Here is a 16922-nt window from a genome sequence, read left to right as displayed (position 1 = left end):
AACACTCTTAATTTCCATATAAAAATGCCTGTGACAGTTTCCTATCACACACTGAAAGACAAGGAAAAACAAACAAAGGCTATCTCAGCATACAATAAGGTAAAGGAGAGTAGGAAGTACAGTTAGTCTGCTAACTATAAAAACTGGAGAGGAGTAAACCTGGAGCCACACACTTTACTCCAAAATCTTGACTATCTGCTTTATTTACAATGTCAAATTAGCTTTTTCAAAAAAATTTTTTTCAGAAAGAATCAAGACAGAAATAAATTCAGTGAACACAGTGATCCAAATAGCTACATAACCAACAAATCTCACTTGACCGTATTAGAGATATAAAACTATCCATGGGGACAACTTAAAAGAAACAGCTCAAACGCTACATGTTATTAAAATGATTAAAGCCACGGCGAAGTGTCCCTGGACTGCCTGAATCGTGTTTTGGAGAAATGAATGAAAGACCATTGTCTACATTTGTGATCAATGGAAGGAATACAGGGCTAGGGCTAAGAAGATCGAGGTACAGCCACGACTCCTGTGCTAACAAACCACGCCCAGGTTTGCCAGCTGCCAAATGGAAATAGTTATTTGATGATTTTCGAGTCTGTTATCTAGCTTTTAAGTTTCACAATCGTTCACGAAGTTTCTACTCACCACTGTGATAAGCAGCAGCCTCAATGTCAAAAGTGGCTCATAAGTTTGGAGGAAACACCATTGCAAAGAGAGAATTTGAGAAAGAAATTACTATCCTTGTTACAGATAAAATAAAATTAATATCAAACCAAATAACTACAGAGAAAATATACTTAACATGCCATGGTCACTGTTACTGTGACTTCCACATTCTAATATTTAAGAGTCTAAGAACCCAGCAACATTTCCTACAAAGAGTAAATTCAATAAACTTTTGCCAAATTGATGAGCAAACAAAAAAATTAAATTCATGATCAAATAACAGTATCATACAGTCTTACATGTAAAAGTAACTTTTATCAAGTTATTATTTTAAGTTATCAGTATTAATTTTTGTTAGAGCATCTTAAAATACTTAATTCTGTTTCTCTGGTTCACACTGTTAATAAAATTTATTGAAATTCCATGCCATTCCCTTCTTATCCACAGTATCTGCTCAGACATCACCTTCTCATTGAGGCCATCCATCATCCCCACCACCACTGTAACTTTCCCGTTTTTTTCTCCATAGCTAATACGCAACATGTTAATTAACAAAAGCTGTAAACCAGCTGCAGCCCTGAGTATTCCTTAACTAAGTGGATGGACATTAAAAACGGAATCAGTTTTATAGTGGTATAAACATTTTCACTGTTAAATTATAGCATGTGTTACCTTTACTTTCCCCCTTTCCCTTCAAATGAAATTTTTACATCAAACCCTTCAGAGTTCTAATTTACAACTGACTTAAAAAATAGGTCACCTCTAAAATCTATTTCAGCCACAGTCTTAAAGGCAAAGAATGCAGTATGGCTTTTTCAAAACAAAAATAACCAAATTATCATTAAAGTGGCCTTTTACTTGAGGTATTCCACAAACCAGCATATCAGAAGCAGACAGGTTTTGTTAGTCAGAGGAGGGGGACTCAGCTCTGCTTGGATTTAGAAAGTTTTCACATTTCAACACCAATATTACCTCAAAGTACCTGATGTTCATTATGTACTTAGACCCAACAACATCTTTGCAAATATTCCCTAAGATCATAAATGTACATATGTTAAAAACCACAGTTGTTGTCTCTTACAGTACTCTTCCCCCAAACTTACTATGAAAAAATTCAAACATACAGTAACCTTTAAAGAATAGTAAAGAATAGGCATCACCAGGACACCCACAGCTGTATTTATCAATTATTAGCATTTTCGCATATTTGCTTTATCTAGAAGCAGTTTGAAGTACAGACATAAAGACAGCTTGCCCTTAGATATTTGAGAACATGCTTCCTAATTAAAAGGGACATTCTCCTACTCAACCTTAAGACTATTAAGCAATATATTCTAAATATAAAAATGACCATCACTAAAATATCTTTTTGGAATAATCTATGGGTCAATAACCATTTTTTAAATCAGTGCAAGATTCAAATACAGAATTAAAAAAGTATGACTATTTCCTTACCTTAAAAGCATATTTGCGATTAATGTGATCCTCAGAGGTAAGCATAGCAATCTGAAAACTAGGTAATAGTATGCTTCCTAGGATACCCTCTTCTTTCTCATCTAAGAGGTAATTGAACATCTGATTAGAATTTTAAATGTTCTCATGAAGCAGAATACATTTTCTCAAAATTTATTTTGACCAAATCAAAAGGTTCTTAAATAAATACATATATATTTATATTTATATATGAAATGAACTGTACTCTTGTGTCATTCAGATAGTTCTTTACAAGGTTTTAAAGGAAATATTAAATAGCACAAGGATGTATACTTTTCACTTTCAATAAGCTTCCCCATCCTAAGCAAATCAGAAATGGTTCTCACACATCAGAGAAATGTCAATTAGACATAAAAACAGCATACATTTGTTTGGCATATATATATCACATTCTACAAACCCCTTGATATGTGATTCATTGAAAATATATTAGCATGTAAGTAACAACACAGAAACCTTACAAAATCAAGCCACCCACATTTCTGGTAGGATTTAAATGCCCAACCATTTCAAGCCAAGACAAATGCACAGCTCACTTGCTCATGCCTGCCAGTCTGCCTCAAATGTCTCTTTATAAAGCCTTCCTTGACCACACTATTTTTAGCTGCTTCTCATCCTAACCCATCCCAGAGCCCTCTCTTCTCTTTCTGGAACTTTACTGTACCCTCCCCCCCCAAATACCTTAGACATACTAAATGCTTTATTATTTATCAACTTTCTCTCCCCAAAATGTCAACTCCATGAAGACATTTAGAATGACAGATGCTAAAAAACATCTGAATAAATATACATTTTAAACTATGCTGTAAAAACTATATGATTTTTAAAACATATAACTGTGGTTAGCTTTTACCAGTCATTCTGATACACAACAAAGTTACGGGAATAAATTACAGGCCTACAAGGCAAGCACATAAAACACACCCAGGAAAATGACAAAACATTAATCTTGGCACAGTACAGATTCACATTATTAACTTGCTGCTTGGGGGCAGAGATGTTTATGAAACTTGAAATATATAGCTCATTGTTAGAAACCCATAAGACAAGTTAATAAAGCTGGGCATTAAGCTGATGAACTCAGCAATGAGAAAAACCGTAAATGAGAAATAATTCTTTTTATTATGCTTGCCATGTTTTTTTATTATCATAAACTCAACAAGGAATTTTATTTATTTTCCCCTCATTTCTAAAATATATGGTGAAACTTCCAAAAGAAAGAAAGTTGCTTTCAACAGAGGTTATTTCTGTAGCTTTTCTCATAATGCAACAAAATTCTGCTCTTACTATACTGTGTTCACTCAGGTATAATTCATTAATAAATGAAAGAATGAACACAAGTGCAGATTTAGTCTAAAAGGTTAAAAAAAGAGGTAGAAAGCAGTCATCAATTATACAGAATATGACAATTTAAAAGAGTGAGTCACATTCTAACTCTAAATCCAATTTTGTTTATATAAAGCATATACTCAGAAACACCTCATGAAGTCATCTTTATTAAAAAATAATGTTTATCAAATAATACATTCTCTTATGTTGCATTATTGGAAACGGTGCTTTTTCCTAAAGTTATTTCAGAATATGCACAGGCATTATGGCAATGGTGATTTCACTGGATCATCATGAATGGTTTCCCAGACAGACACTAAGCAGCTATGAGATCTTGGCAAGTTATCGCTGCTGGGTATCTCAGTTTCATCAACTATAAAACTGAGGAAAACAGGACTTACTGCAAAGGACTGTTGTGAGGGTTAAATGAGCTAAGAGACATGAAGAACTCAATAATGCACTCAGCCCATTTGAAGAGTTCAATAAATACTGCCCTTATTATATAAAACTAAGGGCACTGCATATATAAAAATCTTCATCTTTTGTCAAATGACTATCCTAAGAGTTTTCTTCACTAGATTCTTCAAATGTTCCTAATCATGACATTCTTCTGTTTGGTTCTGTCAAGCCTGACCTAAGTAACTGTGTTTCACCCAAAGGGCTTCATACATTGACAAGCAACGAGTGGGTACTGATTATCTGTAGAATGAACAAACTCTCCAGGGAGTGAGCTGGGCCTTTTGTTAGACTGGATGGCAGCCCAACTCCCTCTGTCCCAACCTAGTTCCTTCCCTGCCACAGGTTAATGGTCCCATGAGCAGTCCCCAGTAAGCCTCTTGCACTCTAATCTCCAACACAGAGCTCGTGTCCTGGGGAACAGAACCTGGGACAAGAATCTCAACAATGACTGGATTCAAACATTTTAGACTCCCCACTTCTGCTTCAGCTTTAAAGATGTTTGGGTAAAAGACAAAAAACACATATATAANCCATAAGAATCTCAACAATGACTGGATTCAAGTAACATTTTAGACTCCCCACTTCTGCTTCAGCTTTAAAGATGTTTGGGTAAAAGACAAAAAACACATATATAATTACACCTGGGTATGTAACTTACAGACTAGAATATTATTACTGATTATCATTACCTAGAATACTTCAATACTTTGTTAACCGGTCTCCTGGCTTGTAGTTCAAGTGTTAGGGTGATTTTTCTAAAATGTGCATTTGATCCCATTATTATGCTTGCATTTAAGATGGAGTTAAAACTCATTAGGATGGTAAACAAATGCCTTTTGTGCCTTGATCTACTTTTTAGCCTTTACTCCTGCTATGTCTGCAGGCATAACCTTCATTCCAGCAACATAAGCCCCATGTGTAATTTTACAAATATGCCATGCTCATTCATGCCTTGAACATGCTAAGCCCACTGTCTAGATCATCCTTCTTTCCTAATTCTTTCCTTGTACACCGGGTCAACACTCATAGTCAACATAACTGAATACTATGACATTCTTTCTTAGACTCCTTTAGCTCATCTGTGAGTTCCACGAAGAGTGGAGTTTATATTGTTCATTTCTGTAACCTACTACNCGATCTACTTTTTAGCCTTTACTCCTGCTATGTCTGCAGGCATAACCTTCATTCCAGCAACATAGACTCCTTTAGCTCATCTGTGAGTTCCACGAAGAGTGGAGTTTATATTGTTCATTTCTGTAACCTACTACCTAATAATGTATCTGGTGCATCAAAAGTGCTCACTGCTAGCTACCACCTTAGTCTAAGCCATTATCATTTCTACCTAATAATTCCTAACTAGTCTCTGTTTCCCTCCTTCCTCCTTATAATCCATTTTCTAAGAGCAGCTTCAATGAGCCTTCTACAATGTAAATCAAAGCATATCACTCGTATGCTGAAAAACATCCAATTATTTGCCTACGGTATTTAGTAGATTCAAAATTCTAGTAGAGTGTGACTTGGTGCAATCTTCATTCCTCCCCCCTGCCTCCCTATTGCTAGCCCTCCAGCTGGGTACAACGGATTCCTTCTGCTCCTTCAGTGTTCCACTTTCCTAACCTCAGAGCCTCTGCACTATTGCTCCACCTGCCTGAATACTATACTCACCCTGGCTCTTCTTCATCATTTATACCTTGCTAACTAAAACATCTGCTCAGAGAACTGATCCAAAGAAATCTTTCCTCCATGCATCTTTCATACAATGACCTTATTTTCCTAAAAGCACTTATCATCATATTGTTTATTTATTTGAATTTATTTATGTCTCCCTGATTCTTCTAGAATGTAAGCTTCATGAGAGCTTTCTTTCACTGTTTTGACAGCACCTGGAATGAAGCAGGTCCTGCTCAATAAATATTTGTTGAATGAATTAAGTCTCATAATAAGTTTTGTCAGTAGACAGACTATAAAATAGAGCAATCTAAGTGTTCTGTCATAATATGCCTGCTATTTTGCAAAGAACAGTGGGAACTTGAGCTTCCATCTGGTATTGGCTGCTAACCTATTGTAAAAAAGAGCAAATCACTTATTTTGTCTTACTTTCCGTATCTGTGAAATGTGGAGTGGTTTGTCAAAAAAAAAATCTGACAGTGCACTGTGTATGTCAGTATACTAGACACTTGGAAAGATACAGAAGAAACGAATGGGGCTGCTGTATTCAACACGTTAAGAGAAGAGATCTGTATAAAGAAAAAAATCCTGTGGTTAAGTGCCTAGGTATAAATCCTGGCTCTGACACTTGCTAGTTGTGAGACTTCAGACAAGCAATATGACCTCACTGTCCTTTAGGGTCCTCTTGTGTGAAGAGGCAAAAGTAAGATTTCCCACCTTGTTGAATGGCTATAAGGAAGAGATGAAATAGATCATCTACGTTATGTGCTTAGTATATAGTAAATGCTCAAAAAAATTGCAACATATTATGATCATCTCACTAAACCTGATTTTTTATTTCAAAATCTGACAATTACTGTTGATAAAATAGTGAAAGTGTATAATATCATTTACTCATTTCCAACCGTCTAAAATGCAGAAGTGAGTTAAATGGTATTTCTTTCTTTTTTATATTTTCTTCTTTTTTACATTGCTCCTGGCTGGCAAACCATACTAAAATTAATAAATATATTGAGTATAAAATGCATATGGTTAATAATAATATGGAATCTCATATTCAACATGGCTTCTGAACTCAGCATTTATATTTTTAAATTAGGTTAAAAGTTCTTCTATTTTAATAATAGTAGTAAGCAGTACCTTTCCATGAGCAATGATAGCAAGTTTTAAGGAATTCAGTGTTCTTTTTGTGGTAAATTAACATTAAGGAATTTTATATCAGAATAGTAATAAATAGGGGCGCCTGGGTGGCACAGCGGTTAAGCGTCTGCCTTCGGCTCAGGGCGTGATCCCGGTGTTATGGGATCGAGCCCCACATCAGGCTCCTCCGTTATGAGCCTGCTTCTTCCTCTCCCACTCCCCTTGCTTGTGTTCCCTCTCTCGCTGGCTGTCTCTATCTCTGTCAAATAAATAAATAAAATCTTAAAAAAAAAAAAAAAGAATAGTAATAAATATTTTCTTGTCCTCATTTAAAGCTCTAAATAGACTATAAATAAACTGGAAAAGAGAGAAGTACAAGCTATAAGCTTAGAAATAATGCCTTAAGTTATATATAACTCCTGACCTTCTGAAAGAGTGGGAAAACCTTTAAGGAAAATTGTAGAGTATGGTTGGCACTTAAACTAAAGACAATACCACAATTGCTGCTTGACCAACATCTCTATGACAAAATGAAATTTTATAGGTTTGGTTAATTCTGACTCAGCAGTGCTTCTCAACCACAGTTTGCCGTGGGGGAAAAACAGATGAATACAATTCTAGTAATTTCAAATTTGAAGGTTAACGCATTATATTGCTCTGATAGATGACCACAGAATTTCATCACACTTTTTTTGGTATAATCACAGATTTTAAAATTATTAATCAGTTTTAAAATCCTGTTATATCTTGTGAAATACATATCTAGAAAAGTTATAAATTATTAAACATGCTTTGACAATCTAATTCTTTAGTGACTGTTTCTAACTGGACTTTATAAAGTAGGAAAGAGCCACTGTCCAGATTCATGATTTTATATTACAGCCAAAGCAGCTTTCTGTGGCGAGCACAGCCTATGCAGACTTCTCTTTGTTAGGTACCAACCGTGTAGTATCTAACAGATCCATATACCACAGAGCAGAGACTTCTCTGGACTTTGCTTTAAAATTGTGTTAATCAATAACTTACTAACAAGAAAACATATTTAAAAAAGGAGTGTATGATATCCATATGGGAGAAATGAAGACTGTCAACCCCATACCTAGAGAGTAACTTTATTTCTTCTACACCAACATTACAGCCTCGTAAATATCCCTTACACAACTGTCTCCATGTTTCAGGGAGGTTGTCATTGTTTTAGAAAGGAGGGGGGGAAAAGGAGGGTGGAGATCATAATAAGTACATTTCTTTGTACTTAAAAAAAAAAAAATTGCTGATACATCGGAGTAACCTCTGATACTCTCAAGACATTTGCAGGGGAGTACTGTGTGTTCAATAAATCAATAGCTGGATCTAACAAAGCCGACACATAAAAAGAATCTCATCAAACTAATGACTTTTATCTATTAGGCACTGAATTCAAGGATAACATTACAGAGTGAAGATTCATATGCTATTTACATAAAACAAGTAAGATTAACACAATCGAACTACAGAAATGGACCAAAACTCAAGGCTAATCTGCTTGAAGCACTATACTGTCTTCAGTCATACCTCAATTACTCAGTATTATGTAGGGATGAAGAAAAGGCTTTCTTGATACTGTTTGTTGATAATAAAACAGCCAGAGAATTATAATGTTTTTTCTTTAAAAAAGTATCCACTATTTAACAGATTCTATTACAATTATGACATAATACACTAAGACAGTTTATGGTAAACTCACCTCTGTAATAAAAGAGGCAAAGGTCAGAAAGCACGAACCAGCGTTTCTTCCACAGCTTCATGCCAGTACTGTCCTAAGTTAAATCAGCATATTACAGGGTTTTATCTCATTTCAGAAAATTCAGATTCATTTCTGACGCATTTATTTAAAATAACCTTTTAAGACAAGATGTATTCGATATAGGCTAGACAGAAACCTAACTAAAAAGCCAAAATATGGAGGCAGTTTTCTAGGGACTTGTATCACGTGAACACGAAGATATTCCCAAGAATACAGGTCTCTGAAAAGTAATATTCTCACGTGAAAAACACTTTTGAAGCAATCTGATTTGGCTTCATATCTGTAAGCAATTTGAAATTCACTTTTCTGAACACACATGTCTGCTAACATGAGGATAAAGTAACTATGCGGCATTGTGTGTATTCTGGTAAACCAGGCTTAATAAATATGTTAATCTTCAACAACATGAGAAATATGTGATTTGAAATTATCCCAAAGGTAATGTGATTTAAAATGACTGAATAAAGGAAACTTAGCATACAAATACATTTCACAAACATTTTTTTCTTCTTGCATATACAGTTTGGGTTTTGCTCATCTTGCAAAAAAGAGTGCCTCTTTGGCAGTTTCTTCTAAGTAATTCAGTTAATAAAAATACCAAGCTCAAACAAAACTACAATTTTCATAAAAATTACCTTCCCCCGTGCAATAAAGCAAAATTGCAAGAGAAAATGAAACACACACACACAAAGGCAAAAAAAAAGGCCAGTTTGGATGTGCGTTAATATTTCTTATTTATTTCTAGTTGTAACCACCTAAAAATGACTTTAGAATTTAAATTATATAGGTGAAAATCTCAAAACAAAAGATTTGTCCTTAAAATTGACAGTTACACCAAAGAACCAAAAAAAAAAAAAATCTTTTTAATGGTATGGTATTTTCAGTTTCCTAATAATATTCTTTAATACAAATAATTAAAAAGTGTAGACTTTTAAGTGACTCTGCAAGCAAACTCTCTGTAAGTCACACACCTATTATAAAATAAACACTCATGGTAGAGAAGCTGGTTGGTAACACTTTTCTAATACAAATTAATCAAGGGATCAAGAAACGATAACAAAAATCATTTGAAAGAAGTTCCATATCCTTGGGGCGCCTGGGTGGCTCAGTCGTTAAGCATCTGCCTTCGGCTCAGGGCATGATCCCAGCGTTCTGGGATCGAGCCCCACATCAGGCTTCTCTGCTGGGAGCCTGCTTCTTCCTTTCCCACTCCCCCTGCTTGTGTTCCCTCTCTCACTGGCTGNTCTTTTAAAAAAAAAAAAAAAATCTTAAAAAAAAAAAAAAAAAAGAAGTTCCATACCCTCTATTAGGCTCAATATTATGCTAACCTATATGAACATAATTTAGACTTATTAGAAAGACTAGTTAAAAAATTTTTTCAGGGGCACCTGGGTGGCTCAGTTGGTTAAGCGTCTGCCTTCGGCTCAGGTCATGATCCCAGAGTCCTGGCATTGAGCCTATATCAGGCTCCCTGCTCAGCGGAGAGTCTGCTTCTCCCTCTCCCAATGAAAAATACCTCTGTATGTTTTTTATCCCATTTAAAAATGTTTCTGCCTGGATAATGTTACCAAATTATTGTTAACATTTTCATACAGCATTTATAATTTCAAACCTAGAAATACCTGTAACAAACACACACAATTTCTGTTCTAAGTAACCATTACCTTTTCTTTCTTTACTGTTCCCCTAACAGTCTTCAGTGGTAATAAAAAGAATCTGGATGACTACTCCACAGTTCCTTCTCCATTTTATATAATTTTCCTATGTACATTCAGCTGAGAAGGTCTCCTTTGATTCCATCTTTCTTTCACATCAAATGGAAAATAAACAAAAAATACCTGTTTATAAAGCCAACCTCGTCTGACCACAGGTGCATTAGGATTCCTTTTAATTGAATTCGATCTCTTTCCAAAATTGTGAACTTTTTTTGAAGCTCGTGAAGTCTAAATAGAAAAAAAACAAAATGGAAAATGTGTTATTAATGCATAGGTATTTATATTTCATCTTCATAGTTTTATCTCTTCAGATTTCTTTGAAACTTGCAGGACTTAATCTTTTTAGGTGAATTATAGCAATCCTGCCTTTGAGGACTTACTTGTTTCAAGTGTAAGAATTCACGAAGAATTTTTATCCCAGGATATTACAAAGAATCACAAGTTTTACAATCTGTCCTTTAAAACTGGGACATACAATTTTTTTTTTTTAAGAGAGGGAGAGAGAGCAGAGTGTGAGCATGCACATACACGAGCTGGGGTGGGGTTGGAGGTGAGGTGGAGAGGCAGAAGGAGGAGAGAGAGAATCTCAAGCACACTCCACGCCCAGCGTGGAGCCCAGTCTGTGGCTCGATCCCTTGACCCTGAGATCACGACCTGAGCTGAAACCAAGAGCCTCTTTGTTAGGGCAACTGATTTTTGTCTTCAGCTCAGGTCATGATCTCAGGGTCCTGGGATCGAGCCTTGCATTGGGGCTCCCTGCTCAACAGGGAGTCTGCCTGAGGATTCTCTCCCTCCCTCTCTCCCTCTGCCCCCCAACGCCACCCGCACTCTCTCTCAAACAAATAAATTTTAAAAACACATAAAAAGGTACAATGTATGGCAGTATTTTGTCCTACCTGCTATATAAATTGAATAAACCTTGGGTAAAAATGAACAAATCTTTAAGAATTAATGAAATGTAGAATTTTTTTGCTTGCTATCTGCATTTAATAGTGTTTCAATTATAGAAAGTGAACAGTGTCAAGTCAGGTGTCAAAAGAAATACTCAGATACAAAATATAAAACATATCACATCAAGTCAACACAAAACTGGAAGGATCTGCTTAATGTCATGTAGCACTTTTTCCTTTATGGGCACCTCTGAACTTAAATGATATGAGACAGATGGTGTTTACTGTATTCTTAAAAGTGTACATAAGGATATACAATCTTCTGAAATCTGCTATGTTTAGCATGAAGATGATTACTTTGGCAGGAATGGTAGTGGTAACCAACAAAAACAAAGAAGCTGAATTTGAGTTCTCTATCAAAGTAAGTGATATCAAATTATTTCTAATTTCTCAACTTATCTGGAATCTAGCATATTTCCTTAGAATTTTGTTTTTTGAAGCTTGTATCAGTACATAATAGAATATTAAGACCCACTATCAACCCCATTTTCCCCAAAGCATGTTTTGTTGACAATTTTAACTCATTCTCGAACAGATAAATGCTTAAACACAGTATAAAACTCAAATGGTATACTAGGACCTGTCTACTTCTCACCCCTGGACTCTAGCACCCAAACAATCTCATGAGGCAATCAATATCAAATGTGTGTATGTGTGTATCTATTCACTTAAAATAACTGTTTTCATAGGTATGGAATATCTTTTCTTCGTCAAATGACTACATATGTTCCGCAACTTTTGTTCCACTGTATCTTGGAGCTTATTACATACAGAAAATAACTATTTACCCACAGTATTGTCAATGTACTGTGCAAGAAAACTTTTCAACCTCTGAAAATCAGGTATGTGAAAAATGGTACCGTTTTTAATTTTAATTAGCAATTTTTATATTATGAGTGAGCTTGAACATCATTTTCACATATTTAGCAGTAAAATTCCATTTTCTGGGAAGTGATTTTACATAATTTGCCCATTTAAAAAGGCTGTAAGCCTTTTCCTTACTGACTGATAGAACTTCTTTAATTTTAAAGGTATTATTCTTTAATTGTTATATGAATTGCAGATATTATGCATGCATGATAATTATGTATGGTTCAATCTCGTTATTTTTATTTTGATTTGTGGGTTTTATGTCATATTTAGAAAGCCCATCTGCATTCTGAGTTTGTTTGATTTTTAAAAATCTTCCATTGTTTTTGTAGTGCTTCTACAGTTTTGTTTTTAACATTTCAACGTCTGAGCCATCTGGAAAATTTTTAGTATAAAGTTTGAGGCACAGATCCAACTTTCTCTCCAGATAAATGACTTGCTGGCTGGCCCTCAACCTACCTTTCTCTAGATTTTGATTAAAATATATTAATGAAGCACTATAATGCTCAGTTATCCTACTAGCATTTTATGTTATACAAGAATTAGAAATTACTTACATTATTTGGAAATTTACATTAACTTATAAAATATTCTACAAAATTTCATTTTAAGAACATTAAAACAAAAAAATGTTAAAACGGGCATTTAAAATAGATAATTGCCTATCATCCGCTTCTTTACAATAACCCTAATTTAGTATTATAATTGTTCTGTATTTATTTACTTATATTTATTTTATTTATTTGGGAGAGAGAAAGAGACAGCACAAGTGGGAGGGGAAGAGTGAGAGAGAGAAAATCTCAAGCAGACTCCACACTGAGCATGCAGCCCGACGCAGGGCTTGATCACAGGACCCTGAGATCATGACCTGAGCCGAAACCAAGAGTCAGATGCTTGACCCACTGTGCCACCCAAGTGCCCCTATATTATTTTTTAATGAATAAAGATTATTCTTTTATTATCCTTTGATTCTCTTGCTATCCATTAATTTAGGAACTGAGAAGCAACATTAAGGCAATTATTTATTCAGATTTAGTAGCATATTTTCCAAGAGTTTGTTAGAATTTTCATGTTAAAATTCTGAATTTAAAATATTAACATTGTGGTTTAAAGTATAAGAATAACTACAAATTTTTATAGAAACAAAATCTAGGATCACAGATTAAACAATTAACATTTTTCTTTCTAATTATAAAGGAAGACCACCCACCTCTATTCCCATTTGACTGTGGCACTTTTCATATAATGGATTCACATAAAATATAATGGAGTCAACAAGCACACTGGCATAGGGTTTCCCTTTGGCAGTAAGGGATTTTACATTTATTTTTAAAAAGTCTGTCTGTTCAGGGGCACCTGGGTGGTACAGTTGGTTAAGTGTCTGACTCTTGGTTCCAGCTCTGGTCATGATCTCACGGTCGTCCAGCTCTGTGCTTTGCACAGTCTGCCTGAGATTCTCTCCCTCTGCCCCTACCCACCCTCCTTCTCTAAAATAAATAAATAAATCTTTAAAAAAAAAAAAAGTTTGCTCAATCTCGGCATATGTAACAGTCAGAAAAAGGGATTTCTATGCCATTCTATTAACCTTCATCTTTAAAACTTTAGTTGATTCAATAAGTTCCCATTTTTTCACACAAACATCCATTATATTTGTAAAATTATTCAAAAACTGAACTCTACAATATTTTTCAAAAAACTCGTTAAATTATTAAAACGTAATCTTATTAGTTTATATTCCACGCCATTTTAAGTCATTTACCTCAAATGTAATTAGGTTCAAGGAAGAGTAAAAATGAAATGATTATTCTATAATTCTAAGTGCATTAAGAGTAATAGTAATAGATGCTACCAATTATACCAGTTATCAAAAATTAACAGTAAGCAAAATAACTTACTCTGCCTACAGGACTCATTGGATGCACTGCATAATCTGAAGTCATGTTATAGTTGGAAGCTTCATTTATCATGCTTATAGGTCGTTCCTTCTTTTCTTCAGATGTCATGGCTGCAACGGTCCTGAAAATATGCCAGAATGCTAAAACTTGCTGTATATGTTAACTGCTCTACAATGAAGCTTCCGTGGAGACTTAACAATGTTGGTGTCCCACTTTTTCAAAATATTTGGATACTAGTCACAGGTTAATAAGCTCTAGAGTCAGAGCTTAATATTTATAACTACTTTAAATAAAATTAACATTTCTCCTAAGCACAAAAAATCATGTTTATTTTAATAAGCATTATTACAGATATTCTACTTGGTCATCTAACTGGAAAATTAAAACTTCAGTTATAAGATTAGCTATTCTAATACTGAGAACAATAATGATACAAAGAACTACTTTTTTGTGAACAGATTTATTTATAGCATATAAAGTATTTTCACACATATTTCATTTGATGCTTAGAACAATCCTGAGAAATAATTACCACTAACTCTGATTTAAGGATGAGAAAAACTGAGCTCAAATTAGTTTAATAATGTGACCAAGTTTATAGTTTCTCTGACCTTAAATTTTGGACTCTTGGGCATTTCTGTCTGTGCTTGAACTATTGTAAAAACAGGTTCTGAGATCATAGTCTTTATGAAAGAAAGTTTTAAGTCATGTTCCTATACCACCCATAGTAAATAAATGGCTTTCTGTTACATGTGACTGCAAATATCCAGATAAGAAAACTTAAATCATACTGTATTGAAAATATGGATAAGAGCAATCTTAATGCTAATGGCATAAAATGAAGGCATTCCATGAAATTCTTTACTTACTGCTCATTCACTACAAAAATGCAATTGTCCTGTGATGGCTGTCCTGTGACTGGATGTTTACAGGTCACTTTTCTTTCATTATGGCTAAAAGAAAAGAGAAAAAGAGAAAATGTATGTATGTATGTATGTACTTCTATTACACAAATGTTTTTTTATTATTCTGGTAGCAAAACAGTGATTTCTTTATTATAACATTAGTGAACAAAAGCGATGAAATTCACACCCTTCTGGTATGCAATATCCAAATACACCCTTCCTACTATCTACCATGTATACATGTGCATGTGAATGCTACTATAGTTTTACCATACAGTTAAATGCACCTCCTACCCCCCACGCCTGACCTCAATTCTTTCTTCTCACATTTTATAAATATTATGGTAAGTTGATTTGGCTCCATGCTCACTGCATTTTACATTTGATAGGTGGGACACAAAGAATGAGTATCTACCTACCTCCGTTATTTTGTATCCTAATGTAGGCACGTTATAGAGGACTAATGTCAAATTCATATACAGAAAATAAATGAACAGTACTACTATATGGGTAACTAATAAGAAACAGTACCGCAGGAAGAACAATATTTTATGATGTTTTGTTTTATTAAAGAATCTTTATATAAATAATGTAATGGGATTGAGTTTTATGATACTTGAGGAAAGTATGTTATAGAAAATGAAATCTGAAGGAGAAAACAAAAATCTTAAATGCACAAACAACAGCAAGAAAGAAAAATCTACTCGTTATCTTTGCTGAAAAAAAATTTGCTTGGAATTAAGGATGGCTATTTCTTGGAGAAATACTTAGCTTGAGTGATAAGATTAGGTCTCCTGCTGTCCTCTTGAAATGAGAGGGAAAAAAAATTCCCAAACTAATTATCTAAACCAAAAATACTAGATGCCAAAAAAATATGTAATATACACTGATAAATCAAATAACAAACATCATCATTTGTAAATTAATTTTTTTCCCATCAGGTCACATACAATAAGGCAATTTGTAAGGAAGATGCATCATTGGTGTGCCCGACCTTAGAAAATTTACTTTCATTATAGAGAAAAATTTCGAGAAGTTGTAACTGAATATTGCTTTGTTAATCTTAAAGATTATTATATGTGTTCTGTATTTCAGGAAGTTTATAACCATGAGACACAAACTTTCTGGCAAACTTTAGATATTTACATTCCTTTTCTATATCTTAACTTTCATTAATATTTTTTTTTTTACTGGTAACACAGTACTTGAAAGTTTATCCATGAAATAAAACGAAAACCACAAAAAAGAAAAGGTACAGATACAATTTAAAAAATATTACATATTGACTATTGTTAAAGTAGAATGATGGAATATAATGTGTTTCTATTATTCCTTTAGATAACTGGTCTAACAACTACACAGAATACTAAATTATCAGTTTCCCCCCCCTTTTGAAAAAAAATTTAAATTCAGTCAATTAACATATAATGTATTATTTGTTTCAGGGGTACAGGTCTGTGGTTGTGATTCGTCAGTCTTATATAAACCCCAGTGCTCATTACAACACATACACTCCTCAATATCCGTCACCCAGTTACCCCATCCATCCATCCATGCCCCTCCCCTCCAGCAACCCTCAGTTTGTTTCCTATGATTAAGAGTCTCTTATTGAGTTGTCTCTCTCTCTGGTTTCGTCTTGTTTCATTTTTTCCTCTCTTCTCCTATGATCCTCTGCCTTGTTTTTTAAATTCCACTATCAGTGAGATCAAATAACTGTCTTTCTCTGATTGACTTGCTCCGCTTAGCACAATACCCTCTAGTTCCAGCCATGTCATTGCAAATGGCAAGATTTCATTTGTTTGATGGCTGAGTAATATTCCATTGTGTATATATACCACATCTTCTTGATCCATTCATCCGTCGATGGACATCTGGGCTCTTTCCATAGTTTGGCTATTGTGGACACTGCTGTTATGATTGGGGTGCAGGTGCCCCTTCGGATCACTACATTTATATCTTTGGGGTAAATACCCAGTAGTGCAATTGCTGGGTCATCGAGTAGCTCTATTTTTAATGTTTTGGGGAACCGCCATACTGTTTTC

At 34.5% G+C, this 16922-nt stretch overlaps 1 protein-coding gene across 6 annotated transcripts in view; it reads right to left on the bottom strand.

Moving 5' to 3' along the window:
- Positions 1-16922, bottom strand: part of PLEKHA5 (pleckstrin homology domain containing A5) — a 239568-nt gene that overhangs the window by 87676 nt on the left and 134970 nt on the right. For all 6 annotated transcript variants that reach the window (XM_034644717.1, XM_034644712.1, XM_034644715.1 and 3 more), the window contains exons 2-6: positions 14845-14928; positions 13976-14096; positions 10384-10488; positions 8486-8558; positions 2128-2228 (exon numbers count right to left, since the gene is read on the bottom strand). In XM_034644717.1, the coding sequence (XP_034500608.1) occupies positions 2128-2228; positions 8486-8558; positions 10384-10488; positions 13976-14083 (387 nt within the window). In that variant the 5' untranslated portion in view covers positions 14084-14096; positions 14845-14928. The remainder of the gene's footprint in view (positions 1-2127; positions 2229-8485; positions 8559-10383; positions 10489-13975; positions 14097-14844; positions 14929-16922) is intronic.

This window comes from Ailuropoda melanoleuca, chromosome 16 (genome assembly GCF_002007445.2).
Source record: "Ailuropoda melanoleuca isolate Jingjing chromosome 16, ASM200744v2, whole genome shotgun sequence".
NCBI lineage: Eukaryota > Metazoa > Chordata > Mammalia > Carnivora > Ursidae > Ailuropoda > Ailuropoda melanoleuca.
This window is presented reverse-complemented; position numbering and strand designations above follow the sequence as displayed.